The sequence below is a fragment of the Pyrenophora tritici-repentis genome, chromosome 4, assembly GCF_003171515.1.
Source record: "Pyrenophora tritici-repentis strain M4 chromosome 4, whole genome shotgun sequence".
Classification (NCBI taxonomy): Eukaryota; Fungi; Ascomycota; class Dothideomycetes; order Pleosporales; family Pleosporaceae; genus Pyrenophora; species Pyrenophora tritici-repentis.
The window spans coordinates 552,038-564,376 of record NC_089393.1 but is presented as its reverse complement, the minus strand read 5'-3'; the positions used below and the strand labels follow the sequence as shown (position 1 = coordinate 564,376).

General features: G+C 51.4%; 3 protein-coding genes across 3 annotated transcripts; 1 reads left to right on the top strand and 2 right to left on the bottom strand.

Moving 5' to 3' along the window:
* Positions 1-1,892: 1,892 nt before the first annotated feature.
* PtrM4_089850 (Tymo-45kd-70kd domain containing protein) lies at positions 1,893-5,375 on the bottom strand (the record flags this gene model as incomplete). Its single annotated transcript, XM_001934563.1, has 1 exon — positions 1,893-5,375. The coding sequence occupies one exon, from the start codon at positions 5,373-5,375 to the stop codon at positions 1,893-1,895; it is 3,483 nt and encodes a 1,160-aa protein (XP_001934598.1).
* A 422-nt stretch (positions 5,376-5,797) lies between these two features.
* PtrM4_089840 (uncharacterized protein) lies at positions 5,798-6,727 on the bottom strand (the record flags this gene model as incomplete). Its single annotated transcript, XM_001934564.1, has 1 exon — positions 5,798-6,727. The coding sequence occupies one exon, from the start codon at positions 6,725-6,727 to the stop codon at positions 5,798-5,800; it is 930 nt and encodes a 309-aa protein (XP_001934599.1).
* Positions 6,728-7,148: 421 nt separating this feature from the next.
* On the top strand, positions 7,149-9,901 carry PtrM4_089830 (uncharacterized protein; the record flags this gene model as incomplete). Its single annotated transcript, XM_066106897.1, has 4 exons — positions 7,149-7,197; positions 7,244-8,424; positions 8,478-9,802; positions 9,898-9,901. 4 exons carry the CDS (start codon positions 7,149-7,151, stop codon positions 9,899-9,901), a joined length of 2,559 nt encoding a protein of 852 aa, XP_065962565.1.
* Positions 9,902-12,339: the final 2,438 nt, after the last annotated feature.

Sequence of the window (12,339 nt, the reverse complement as noted above, 5' to 3'; positions counted from 1 at the left end):
TCACGATCGGACAGAATATCATATTTCTCTAGTAGCCAGACCAAGACTACCCTCTTATATACCAGTATAAAATCCCAACCGCAAAGAACGATACACAACGCCCATGACCCAGCCAAGCCTAACCCCATTCACCCCCTCCCCCTCCTAACCCTCCCCCCTCCCATTATCTCCTCCCGCACCAACTTCACCCTCCTATGCTCAATATACCCAAGATACCTCCTCACATAAACATCCCCCTCTTGTCTAACCGCCCATTTCCTCCCCACGTTATCCCAAACCATCTTCCCCTTCCAATCTTCCACCTCATAGAACCCCGGTTCTCCCGGGAAGAATGCCGCGTACGCTTTTGCTGTATGCGATATGGCTGGGGGTAAGGGAGTGTTTTTTGGGGTGGTGGTGGTGGGCCTGCGGGTGGATGTGGGTTCTGGTGGGGGGTACAGGTTTTGGAAGGCGAGGGTGGGGAGGGCGGCGCTGCGGGTTGCCCGCGTGTTGCATGGGTTGCGGGGTCCGGGTGCTCGCGCGAGTGCTGTTGCCGGTGCTGTTGCTGATGATGCTGTTGCTGATGGTGCTGGTGCCGGGTCTGGTACTGGTGCTGGTACTGGTGCGGGTATCGCAGTGGCTTGGCGGGCGGCTGGAGATAGTTGGGCAGCTGCGAGAAGAAGTGTAATTCCGTCTTCAGGAGCAGCACCAACACTGCCACGATCTTCCGGGGTCTTACTCTTGGTCTTGCCCTTGGGTTTTGACGCTATCTTCCTTCGGGAAGATCTCGTGGGAGCGAGAGCGGGACCAGCCGTAGTAGTGGTAGTGGTGGTGGTGGTGTCAGCAGTAAATGCCGCTTCACCCTCCCTCTCCACGGCTAGAACAGACCTCGAAGTCTCATAAACCCTCGGCTTCTTCTCATTTAAGCGCAAAATAAGACTTTTTTGTCCTTTTGTCTCTGTGTCTTGCGCTTCCACTTCTATTTCCAGTTCCACTTCAGCTTCAGTTTCCGTTTCTGTTTCCTCCCCCAAACCACTATAATCCATTGCTACACCACAACCCTCTCTCTCCGTCCTCTGCCTTTTACTATTCACAACCGGAGCAGACCAAACCTGTGTCGGAGGCGTATTCGACGTCGGCTGCCTCTTCCTACTCGCAATGGAAGCGGACTGAAGTTTTGCAGGAGGCGTATTCTGCACCACCGCTGGCAGCGGGATGTTGATTGAACGTGTAAGGAGAGCTAGAATATTTGCGTCCATTTGCTGTGCGGAGGGTGTTGTGGGAAGCGCGGTGAAGGCAGCGAGAGTGGTAGTTTTAGAAGGCATGTTTGAGATTGTTTTAGTTCGATGTGTGAGAGTTGTGCTTGAAAGGCTAATTTTGGCAGAAAAGGCTGTGGATGTGAATGTTGTTCAGTTGTGTGATGAGATGTGTCTTGATGGGAATATTATTGTTTAAATACTCGAAAAATCTTAGTTATCTAGTATAGAAGATGTTTGTTTACTTTTTTTTAACTACTGTGAACCATGGTTCGGGTTACAAAAGTCAACTTTTTGGGAAATATATAGATAATGACCTATTGTTAGGCGGGAGTGCGGAAATTCCTGAGCCTATCGACCCCCGCGCTACCTTTTGCCGATAGGTACGGTGATGTGATGTGGTAGCTTGGTGGATACTTAATGCTGTTCCATTTGCTTTCTCATCGTCATAGTACACTGTAGTCATACACACCTCCCCACATTTCGGTCGATCTTAGACAACAAAGTCGACATGTGACCTTGGTAGTGAAATATGGGCCAATATATGATGAAACCATGAGTTGTATTATGTACAGAATACTAGATAACGTGATTAACAATACTTTGAGTCCCTCTTCTCGTTGAAAATTAAACATTACAGTCCAGCATGTCCTCATGTTAGACGGCCGCGACACTTATCTTCGAGCCTTCACACTCCATCCTGCTGAGAGACAAAATTCTTTCGTGCTCCGTAGCCTCCTGTTCCTTGAATTTGGAGATCAGATCCATGGTGCTCCGCCGAACACTAACCAAACTCTTGTCCTCGCCTGCTCCATCGTCCTCGCCGGCAAAGTCATAGGACCTCCCATGGCTTATGTTGCTCATACGGCTCATTTGACTGACGTTTCGAGAGTGATGATGTATTCGAGCCGAAACATTGCGTGAGTGCATGGATACGCGCTTGCTATCGAAAGAGAAACGAGCCAGTCGGCCAAAATCGTCAAGCCCCATGTCGGCATCCGTGCTCAGACGCGGGAATGAGTCGACACAATTCTCATAGTAGACTGACCAGACACGGGCGCGGTCTTTTGCGTGCTCCGAGTCGGTAGCACCGTCACGAAAAGCTAATTCGTTCAGGTTGGGTGCAGACGAGTTTCGGCGTGGACGGAGCGTAGCCATGGAATCGTCCGCTAGCAGTTTTCCTTTACCCTTGGCATCACTGGCTTGATTATCACCATCTGTTCGACGCATATCGTGGTGGTCCTGTGCCAAAACTTCTTTGCTTCTGTTGTGGTCACCTGCCCACACATCGGGTAGAAGTTCGAGCTCAGGATGTTCGAGGATGCCACCAGACGCTATAGAACTACGGTGTCCCCTGCCGTGTCTGCGAAATTCCGTGCTCTGACTCTTGAACATCTTACTGTAATTTTTCATCAAAGTCTTTCCAAAGGTCATAGAGTTGCTCTTCGCCACGCGGCCGCTACCGACTCTCTTCTTTTTCTTCTTTTCTCCCGGCAACAGAGGCGTAGAGGGTCTACGCTGAACTGGATCGATACAATCTTCGTCATGCTTTGCCGATGCGAACCTCATAGCTGCTTCGAGTGCAAAGTCGCGAGGCTGCACATTATCCGCTTTGCCTGCAGAAGTGGTGCGGTCATGTCGTGTATGGGAGGGGTAGCGGCCCCATGCACCGACGACTTCCTTGCCGTCACCTTGTTTCTCGAATGCAGTGACAAGCTCATGTTCGACGGCCTCTTGTCCTGCCAAAGCGCTGCGTCTAGATAGTAATTTGAATGGCAGCCCTGAATCTTTTTTGCCACCAGGGGCTTGTGGGTCGGGCAACTTTGCAGGCACGTGGGAAACGTCATCGCTTCGGCTTATAGAGTCAACATCCTCGACGCTGACGCGCCTGGTGGATACACTGCCACTGCGTTCCCGGAAAGGGCTCGCATGTACGGCAAGCTCTCGATTTTTTGGGAGGAAAAGCGATGCCTTCTCTTCCTGATGTGCATGCAAAGCGCGATCCCAGACATCTTCCGCACCGCTATGCTGCCCGAGTGCCTTTTGTTCCGTCTGTAGGCTGACCAAGGACCGAGAATAGCGACGTTCTCGATCAGTAGGAATTACTAACGTATCGCCTGGACCGTCCACAGCGGTGATGTGAACATCGGGCTGAAGATGGGCTTCGCTTTGGCTGCGCAAGCTGAGTCGTTTCGGATTCAAAAACTTGATGATTGATGACGACGGTGTCAGCTTTTTCTTCGGTGGGGATGGACTGAACTCTTCTCGAAACTTGGACGTCTTGGTATCGGCAACACTATTCTTACGCGCCAAGGGTCCAGGGACGGAGAGAAGTGAGGGTTCTGCGGAATAGCCCGTGACGACAGTCAGGTTGGTGCCCCCATGCCGCTTAGTTGGTCGCGGTGTGTCTTCGTTGTCCGTGGGAAAAGAAACGGAACGTCTTAGCTTCCGGAGATCGGTTGATGAGGTATTGAAGGGTCTATTCTCGGTTGCAGTCCGAGAGAGGCTGACTAAGGATCCACCGAAACTGTCAGGGGGGCTTTGCGGTCTACTAGAGTATGTAGAAGACGCTACATCGGGGTGAGTGTCGGCGTTGTCCGCCACTACCTTGCCCCATCGGGCCGGAACCTTGGAGCTTGCAAAACCAGAGCTCGATGTCTGCCGGTTGTGACGTGCTGACTGACGGTTTCGCTGAGAGACACGGCTCTGGTCTGAAACAGTACGCTCGCGCAACGCACGCGGTGGGGTGGGTAGTTGTGGGGCGTCGGCAAGCTGGTCCCACGAAAGAAGAGATCCAGAACGTAGGTGGTGAGAGATGCGCATACTATAGAGATGGACAGAATGACGCTGGTTGCTATCGACATCCTCATCGACGGCTTGTTCCGCTTGGTCATGTTTCTTCAGCGGCATGTGCTCTCGAAGAGTGCCTCGTATAGATGTGGATGGCCTTGGACTTGCGTTTGAAGTAGGCTGCTGAACCCGGATCTCTACGACATGCGAAGGAAAGGTAGGAATCGTCTCGAGTGTTTGGGTCGACGATACGCAGTTGGTAATATCCTGAGGCTGGCGGTCTGTATGAGAGTTTTTTGGTTGTTTATCGTCCTTCAAAAGAGTCTTGGAAACTTTGGGGGAGATGTGACGGGGAGGTACAGGGAACTGCGAGAGACGAAGACTTTCTCGCATGGCTTCAGACCATGGTATCCCTGTCGAGTCATTGCCTGTTAGACTCGGCAATCGTAGGGGTGAGATGGGAGAGGGCTTTGGCAGGCCCATTGATGTAGCAGAGTGTGAGCGTCGTATCCTTCGATCCCTTTCCTCCGATGTGTTTGGCCGTAGGTTGGGCGTGCTAAAGACATGGTTGAAGCGAGTCGAGAGGGACACTGCCTGCGGCTTAGAGATATCATAAGGATGAACGTTGTTTTGGTGGTCGGCGCTGATGCAGTCTTTTGTTGACGACTCGTATGTGGTTTTACTGTGATGCATGAGCAAGGGCAGAGACGAGGTGAAGTCAACCCACCTTCCCGTGGATGTGGTCCAGTCAATGCTATGGATGCTTGGCCGCTTGGTTGGTAGCTTCTTGCTGATATTCCTTGCAATGTCGTCAAGTACTTCAGCATCCGAGTCGTACCCCCCTTGATCGGGCTTCCTGTCACTGAGCAAATCCTTCTTCAGGGCGCCTTTGGTAACGTGGAGTGGCTGAAGCGGCCCATGTTGCGACTGCTTGACTACAGTACCAGATTTGGATATGGTAGTGGTGTCCTGAACGTCGTATTTGTCTTCTGTAAGAATAGGAGCCGTGTTTGAAGGGTCCTTGGAGAACTTCCGTCTGATGATGGAACGCATGCTCGTCATCTTGTGCAGGCTGCGGATGCTCTGCATCGATGGGCGGCTGAAACGTGCACGACCGGCGGGCATGGGCATGGCTCTGTCGTCATCAGCGTCTCCTGCATTGTGAAAGATCTCTCTAAGCTCGTGGAGATCTTCTGAGCGAGCACTCGTGGAGTGCGAGTTTGGTGAGCTGGAGTCCTTTGGTAAGAGAGGCCGTTTCGCTGGTGTGGCCTGGCTGATACGAGCATTGGGCAGCTCGGGAGAGTCTGATCGACCCTCCTGCTCGGCAGTGCAGCACAACTTGGCTGTCATGATGAGCAAGCGGAGGATGGATAGTTGAGGTTGGCCTTTGGTTTGGAGTTTGCTGTTTGTTGACTGACGTCTGTTTCCACGCGGAGTACCTCCTACAACAACGCAAGCCAGGAAGGAAGCTCACAACCACATGACGCGGCAAAGTTAAGCAAAGCAACACAGTACAGAACAGGGCAATCAAGGGCTTCAAAATTACAAAAAGACGCACTTCATGCACGGCGAGTTGAGGAGATGGTGGGTCGTGCATGACGGCTGAAATGGGCGCACCTTTCATCCCATACTATTAGTCATGACTGCATGTCTGATACTGTGGGCATACAGACGAAGAAGGAGTGATTGCCATGGCTCAAGTCGTCACTGCAATGCTTCCCAAATGTATGACTCCGACTGAGCTACCATTGGCGCTTGCCTACCAATACTGCTCAGCTCATCATCTTCTTGCCACTTGCATCTTCGCTGTACAGTATCTGGTCTTTGATCCACGTAGCCACACCTTCGGTACACAGTTGGTCGACTGTTTCCCATTGGCCCTCCTTGGCAGCTTTTCGCACTCGCGTTGAGCTCACGCCCACACCTTCCTCGGCCTGCACCATGTCGATATTGTTGCCCCATGTGGGCGCAAACCCATCTTCTTCTTGCTTTCCAAGCTTCAGGTCATCCAAGTATCTTGCCTGCTCCTCTGTTGTGCCAAAATCGTTAGAGGACTCGTCGCTCGCGTCTGCCGGTCGCTGGGTGACACGTAGCTTGTGGTTGGCGTCGAAGAAGGGTTTTAGGGCCGAGAGGGGTGGGTCGTGCTTAGGGTAGTACTTTGGGTTGCAGAAGCGGATCAAGGTGTCATAGCCAACAAGATGGACATGAATTGGCTTGGACGGATACACAGGCGGGGTGGCATTGGCAATGGCAGCCGATTTGTCACTGTAGTAGGGCTCTTTGGTGAGGCCAATATCTATGGAGACGCTGGAGACTTCAGGGCTCAAAGGGGGCTCGGCCGTCTTGAGGCTCTGTGACAGGTCCTCTGCAAACATGGTCATCATGGCAAGTCGCTGCACGAAGCTTGCGGGGCTCGGCGCCTTGTCTGCATTGTGCGTGCTAAACAGCAAGAGCAGCCGGTACGGACTCTGCTCTGACGCTACAGATTGCTTCAACGCCGATGTGGCGAGGGTGAGATGGGCAATGGACGGCGGATTGAAGGAAGAGTCGAGAATGTAGAGCGTCTTGGGCTGCGTCGTGGTGCTGTTGACTGTGCGCACCACGCGAAACTTTGCCGCTGAATCTGTAAATGAATGCAGTACCGATTCGAGGTCTGGTAACAGCGCCCTCAGCGACGCGACGCGCGATGCCATGTCGGCCATGATGGTCGCGAGCTGCTTGCTCGACCTGTCGCTCACAGCCCAGCCCAGGGCGGGGTGGGAGCTCATCCCTGCTGCTACAGGTACCTCTCGCACTATCACATGCAACATCAATCATCAATATTAAGAACTACAACCCATGCTTCTGACTACGCGTCTTTTACTATTCACGCGATACGGAGAAGACATGTTTGAAATCTCAAAGGCGACCGCCCGTTCCCTATCATGTTGCGCACACTCTATCTCGTCGCGGCCTTTGGCGTGGCGGATGCGGGGACGGTCAACCCACATCAGGCCTAGGTAGTTGGTTGATTTATGGTTCTTGTTTCGTGAAAGCAGACGTCGTTTGGCTCATTCCAACACCACAAATATTCTTCTCGATTAAATCTACTGTCCGAGAGAGCGCCAACCCTTGAGATCCATCATGGATTCTTTCTTTTCGTCGAATTATCGGCAGTACAAGAAAGACACTGGTACGCTGTGCCCCAATCGCAACTTCGTTGTTTCTGACTTTCTTAGAATATATTGCGGGATGGCTTGCGGATACGGCCAAGAAAGCCGGATTCCAATATACGTATCCGAATGGACAAGCAGTTGAGAAAGGAAGTCATCGCATCAAAGTCGGAGACTTTGTCCCTATGGCCGAGGCTATCGCGAATCATACCCCAAGGATTTCTGTCCCGGGCGCCCTCACCAAGTTGTTTAAGCGCGTCATTGAAGCTCGAAAAAAAGCTGCGGCCTGGATCAGTTCATCTCGCGACAAGCATCAGCAGCCTATCGAGCAGAGCAATCAGACGCATGCTCATTTCATCGACATCCTAAGCAATGCTGCTCAAATCCTCCAACCACTCGTTCGTGAACGGCCACGGCAAGCCTCCGGACCTGGCCGACGTCGCCAGGCATCGGATCTCGATTCAAAGCGAGATATGACCAACGCTTTTTCTAGCCTTGCTGTGGACGGTGACAACGTGGCCGACGATGCAGGGGAACAGGGCGAACCGGCTGCAAGGCCAGAGGACCCCCTAGACTCTCTTCCACCCGTCAACCTCGTTGAGGTCTATCAGGATGAGTCTGAGCTCGAAGCTGAGTTCTTCTTCGCTATTCAATCCTTTCTGACCAACTTGCACGAGCTCCGCGATATCGTACAACAAACTTGGTGGGATTACAAAAACAACAGAGTTGACATGGCACATGCATCCATCGTCGTAAACACGGCTATCGACCTCGTTCGTCATGCTGAGTCCGAGTTTGAATTAACTCTCAAGCGCCCGAAGAAATACCCAAGCAAGAGGTTCCCTGTAAGGGTACTCCCTGCACTCCTCTTGACGACCCAGCATGGGGACGATTTGCATGGCGAAGAGGAGCTTCATGATTTCTTGTTCCCCAGTGGCCTAATGATGCCTGGCGCCCACGATTGCTCCCAGGTTTATTGGTGCTTTTGGCCCGTCTACTCAGGGTTGAAATACTATCTGTACGATGTAATTACATGCAGGAAATGCAAGAAACCCTGCATTCCAAGCATTAGCGAGACCGCCTTCGAACCCGTCGGAGGTGTTCACAAGGATACCATGCGCACGGTCAAACTGTGCCAGACATTCCGGCATTTCACAACCAAACATCATGACACTATAGCAATAGATGAGGTCACCCGCGGCATGGACCACATGTTCAAACACAACGAAGTTCCTCTGTGGACGACCGTAAGTAGCCCTAGAGTACGACCCCATGTGAGATACCACTAACTCGGCCTCAGTTTGGCATGCAACTTCTCCTCGACATTCAGGATGTCATAGGCGAAGAAGACGCCCAGAAGCCACTATGGGAGCTACAAGAGCGTCTGGATAAGGAAATCTCATACAACGAGGTCTTTACGTGCAAGTCGTCTTCGCCATTTACCGACGAGCGCATTGAAGAACTTCGAGTGGACATGACGCACAACCTCAAATACAACCAGGAGCTTGCCAAGGATCCATGCGATACCTTGAAGCCTAATCCTATTCGCTGTGGACTGCTCATGTACGATGCCTACTTGGAACTCAACACAACCGGGCACAACCTTGAGCGCGTGGCCGGTGAAATGTGTATGATGGCCCATCTGTACAAAGCTACTCGTCTTATTGCTCCCGACTCGCCAAAATGGCCCGACATGGAGTATCTGATATACCAACAAGACGAGGCCCATATCTTCTTTGGGGGTGTTCCCAAGACGTTTGAGGAGTGTGTGCGAAAAGTGAAGCTCATGATGGGCCAGTCTCGTGCTGACCAAGCTCGTGAGGAAAGAATGAGTGAAAAAGCCAAAAATGCAGCGCGGGGACGATCCTTGAAGCCCAAGAATAGCCGTTGGATACAGGACCCCAGCATTCTTGCTCCGATTTTCCGCGAACGGAGCTTTGGGACGGCGGCAAACGCCGCGTCCATCGACACCCAAGTCAGGAACCTTTTCAGCACCATGCGGTCTCCAACCGAAATGGCTCGTTTGGCCAAGAAGCTTCGTCTCACACCTGAAGAACTTGACGAGAAATTCGCATCTGAGAGACGTGGTCGCTGCGAGTACCACCCTGGTAGTGATAACGGGCCCACTACTCTCTTGCGTGATCTCTCAAGTTGGCTTGAGGGTGATGCTACAGACCTTTACTTCAGCTGGCAAGCGCTCCAAGACCAATGCGGAAAGATTTGGTCAAGGATAGTGAGTTCCTTCAGTAAGGATACCAAATGGGATAAGAAGAAGAGCTTGACCCCTTACTTGGGTGTCTACATTCTCGAGGAAGCCGCTGCAGACGAGCATCATTGGGAATGCATTGCCAAAGATGACCCCAAATTTGCCATTCATCTTCGCAAGGTTCACATCGCCATACAAGCCACGATATTCGAAAAGGCAAAGCCACCCCCAAACAACCTGGGCATCTTTTCTATGCTGCCTCAAACCCAAGTCAACGAGCACTTGGCGAGGGGAGGAGATGTATGTCTCAGCCGAATGGCGACAGACAGCAAAATCTTCTTCCACTCCTTTAGTCCCGTCGACTTTGTACACCTGTATGGCAATTGGCCGGGACAGGTGTTAAAGGATGCCAAGATCATGTGGGCTTGGGGGGAACATATAAATGCGGTAATATCGAGGTGCTTGGAAATTCGTCCTGAACAACTCCACCACATGGTAGCCCACCGCCTGGCAGGTGACGGTGACGATCACGATCACAATCACGATCACGATCACAATCACAATCACAATCACGATCACGATCACGATCACGATCACGATCACGATCACGATCACGATCACGATCACGATAATGATGATGACGATGATGATGAGTACTCCAGATGGGACCCTGAAATTGCTCGCCGCGTCATGGAGTTCAATGCAGCGGCTGCAGAGCTAGGCCGTGAGGGTATCAACCTATAATTTCTCTGTTTCCCAAACAAGCGTTGCACTCTCAACATGGGGCCCTCAAAGGCCAAGCAAGAAAGAGCAGAGTTTGAATATCGCGTTGTCTTTTTGTACCAAGAAAATAGAAAGTACCCAAAAAAATCGTCAAATACACAGGAAGACAAAAGATGTCATAGTTAGGTAGCAAGAATAAAACCCCCACTGTTGGTAGGGCTGTAGCACTAGTGCTGAAAGGAAATAACGATAACTAGGAATGCATTCTGTTCGGTGATGGTTCTGATTGATTGTCTTGCGAAGGAGAACTATGGAAGAGCTAGATATAGGAGGTCTGGTCTGAGCGCTGCTCGGACGCCGCGATCAGTGCGCCTGTCCGCGTGACCGAGATTAGTGCGGCCGATCGCGTGGCTGAGATATCGTTGATATCTGTAATCCGACACCCACACTCGTTTTACTGAATCTACGTCTTTCAATGTGGATGTATATTTATCATGATGATGAGAACTAGCATGGAAGCGAGATAAATCACGATCATACGTGTCGTCGGTTCTTCAGATGCAAGGTCCCGCTGATGCAGTGTCACACTTTCCACTCTATCCCTCCACCGTTTAAACCACCATTTGTTACCTGCACAATCTTCATCATCGCCGTCTTCATCCTCAACTTCTCCACTGTAACGATTCCACCAGCACCAGCTCCAACATCTCCCCCAGCAACCCTCTCCCCAGCACCATCTCCCACATCCTCCTTTCCTACCCAACACTTTGACATCACCATCAACACACCATACACCAACCCTCCACCCCGGTCTAACTCTAGCATGCCAATCTCCACTTCCCACAAGTGTGTCGTTGTCTAAATCCCAGAGTGATCGGACGAGGATGCCGTCGTCGCGGAGAAGGTTGAGGAGGTCGTGTATGGCGGAGTAGTGGGTGTAGAGGGTGTAGGGGAGGGTGAAGGTGTGTGTTGAAGTGGGGATGGACGGCGAGGGCAAGATAGTAGAGGAGGGGAAGTAGAATGTCAGGATGATATGTAGAGAATCATGCTTAGGCGGAGGGTTATGGGGCGATGGGTCCTCGGGGGAAGCATAATAATAGCATGGAAAATGCATTTCCATCAATCAAGTGAGCAAGGAGTCTAGTTTGAAGTTTCTAAGCATGCAAAAAAGGATATGTATTTCATAGTAGATGTATCATTTTTCCCATCACCCCTAACTAGTCCCAGTCGGCCCCAATCTATCTACTCTACTCACCCGCTACACTCTTCCCCTCTACCTACACTTCCCCCCATCATCACCCTCCACTCTATCTCGCTTTTTCATCTCCTACTAAACCCCCTGATCCTCCCACATGCCTTCATCTACAGTACTTGACTCGTCTCCCTTCTACATGGTACTCAATGTAACACTGTGGTACCAACGCCTCAATTCTACCGTTGCACAATCACATGCGCATCCGCATCTATATTAGAGAACGGAAGCTAGTATATATGCCGTAGGGTTGATGCGTGGTACCCGCAATCTACATTCCCGTTACCCCCGTACCGTGTCCCCATCCCGCATACCCGCTCCGCCCTTCCACCGACCCGTTTCTCATCATGATCAACGACATCGACCGCGTTCGTTACTTCATCCGACCAAGCTACTATCTCAACACACGGTAATTCGACAGACAGACAGACAGACAGAAAAATAGGCAAGTTGTTAAGAATATGTTAGGTTCAGTCCAGGTCGGCGAGGTGAGGTTCGTGGAGTAAGCCCGAGCAGAAGGACCGACGCGGAATGATGATCTGTCATGTACGTCCTAAGATCATCATAACAACAAGTAGATAGAACAATAGCTCTTAGTGAAGTTCAATCCAATACAGGGTTACCTTTCGTACCTCTACTCGGTCGCCTATGGTAGTCATACCACCAGAGGAGACCTTGTTCTAACAGGTTATGAGCCCGGTTGCCTAACCCAACGTTATTGTTTTCAAACACCTACCCGAGTCACGAAGGACTCAGATTCAAGAAGGAATCAAAACATCCACCCAAGTCACGAAGGACTTAGATTCAAGAAGGAATCAGAAAAGAAAAGAAGTCGTGTACAACGCGGTTAACACGCAATCACACTTAAATACACCGTCTCTACACCCGAGAACCGATAACGACTGCACCGCCCGCAGAATATCACCCGGATCGCCCGGATCGCCCGCATCGCCTGTATCGCCCGCATCGCCCGCATCACCT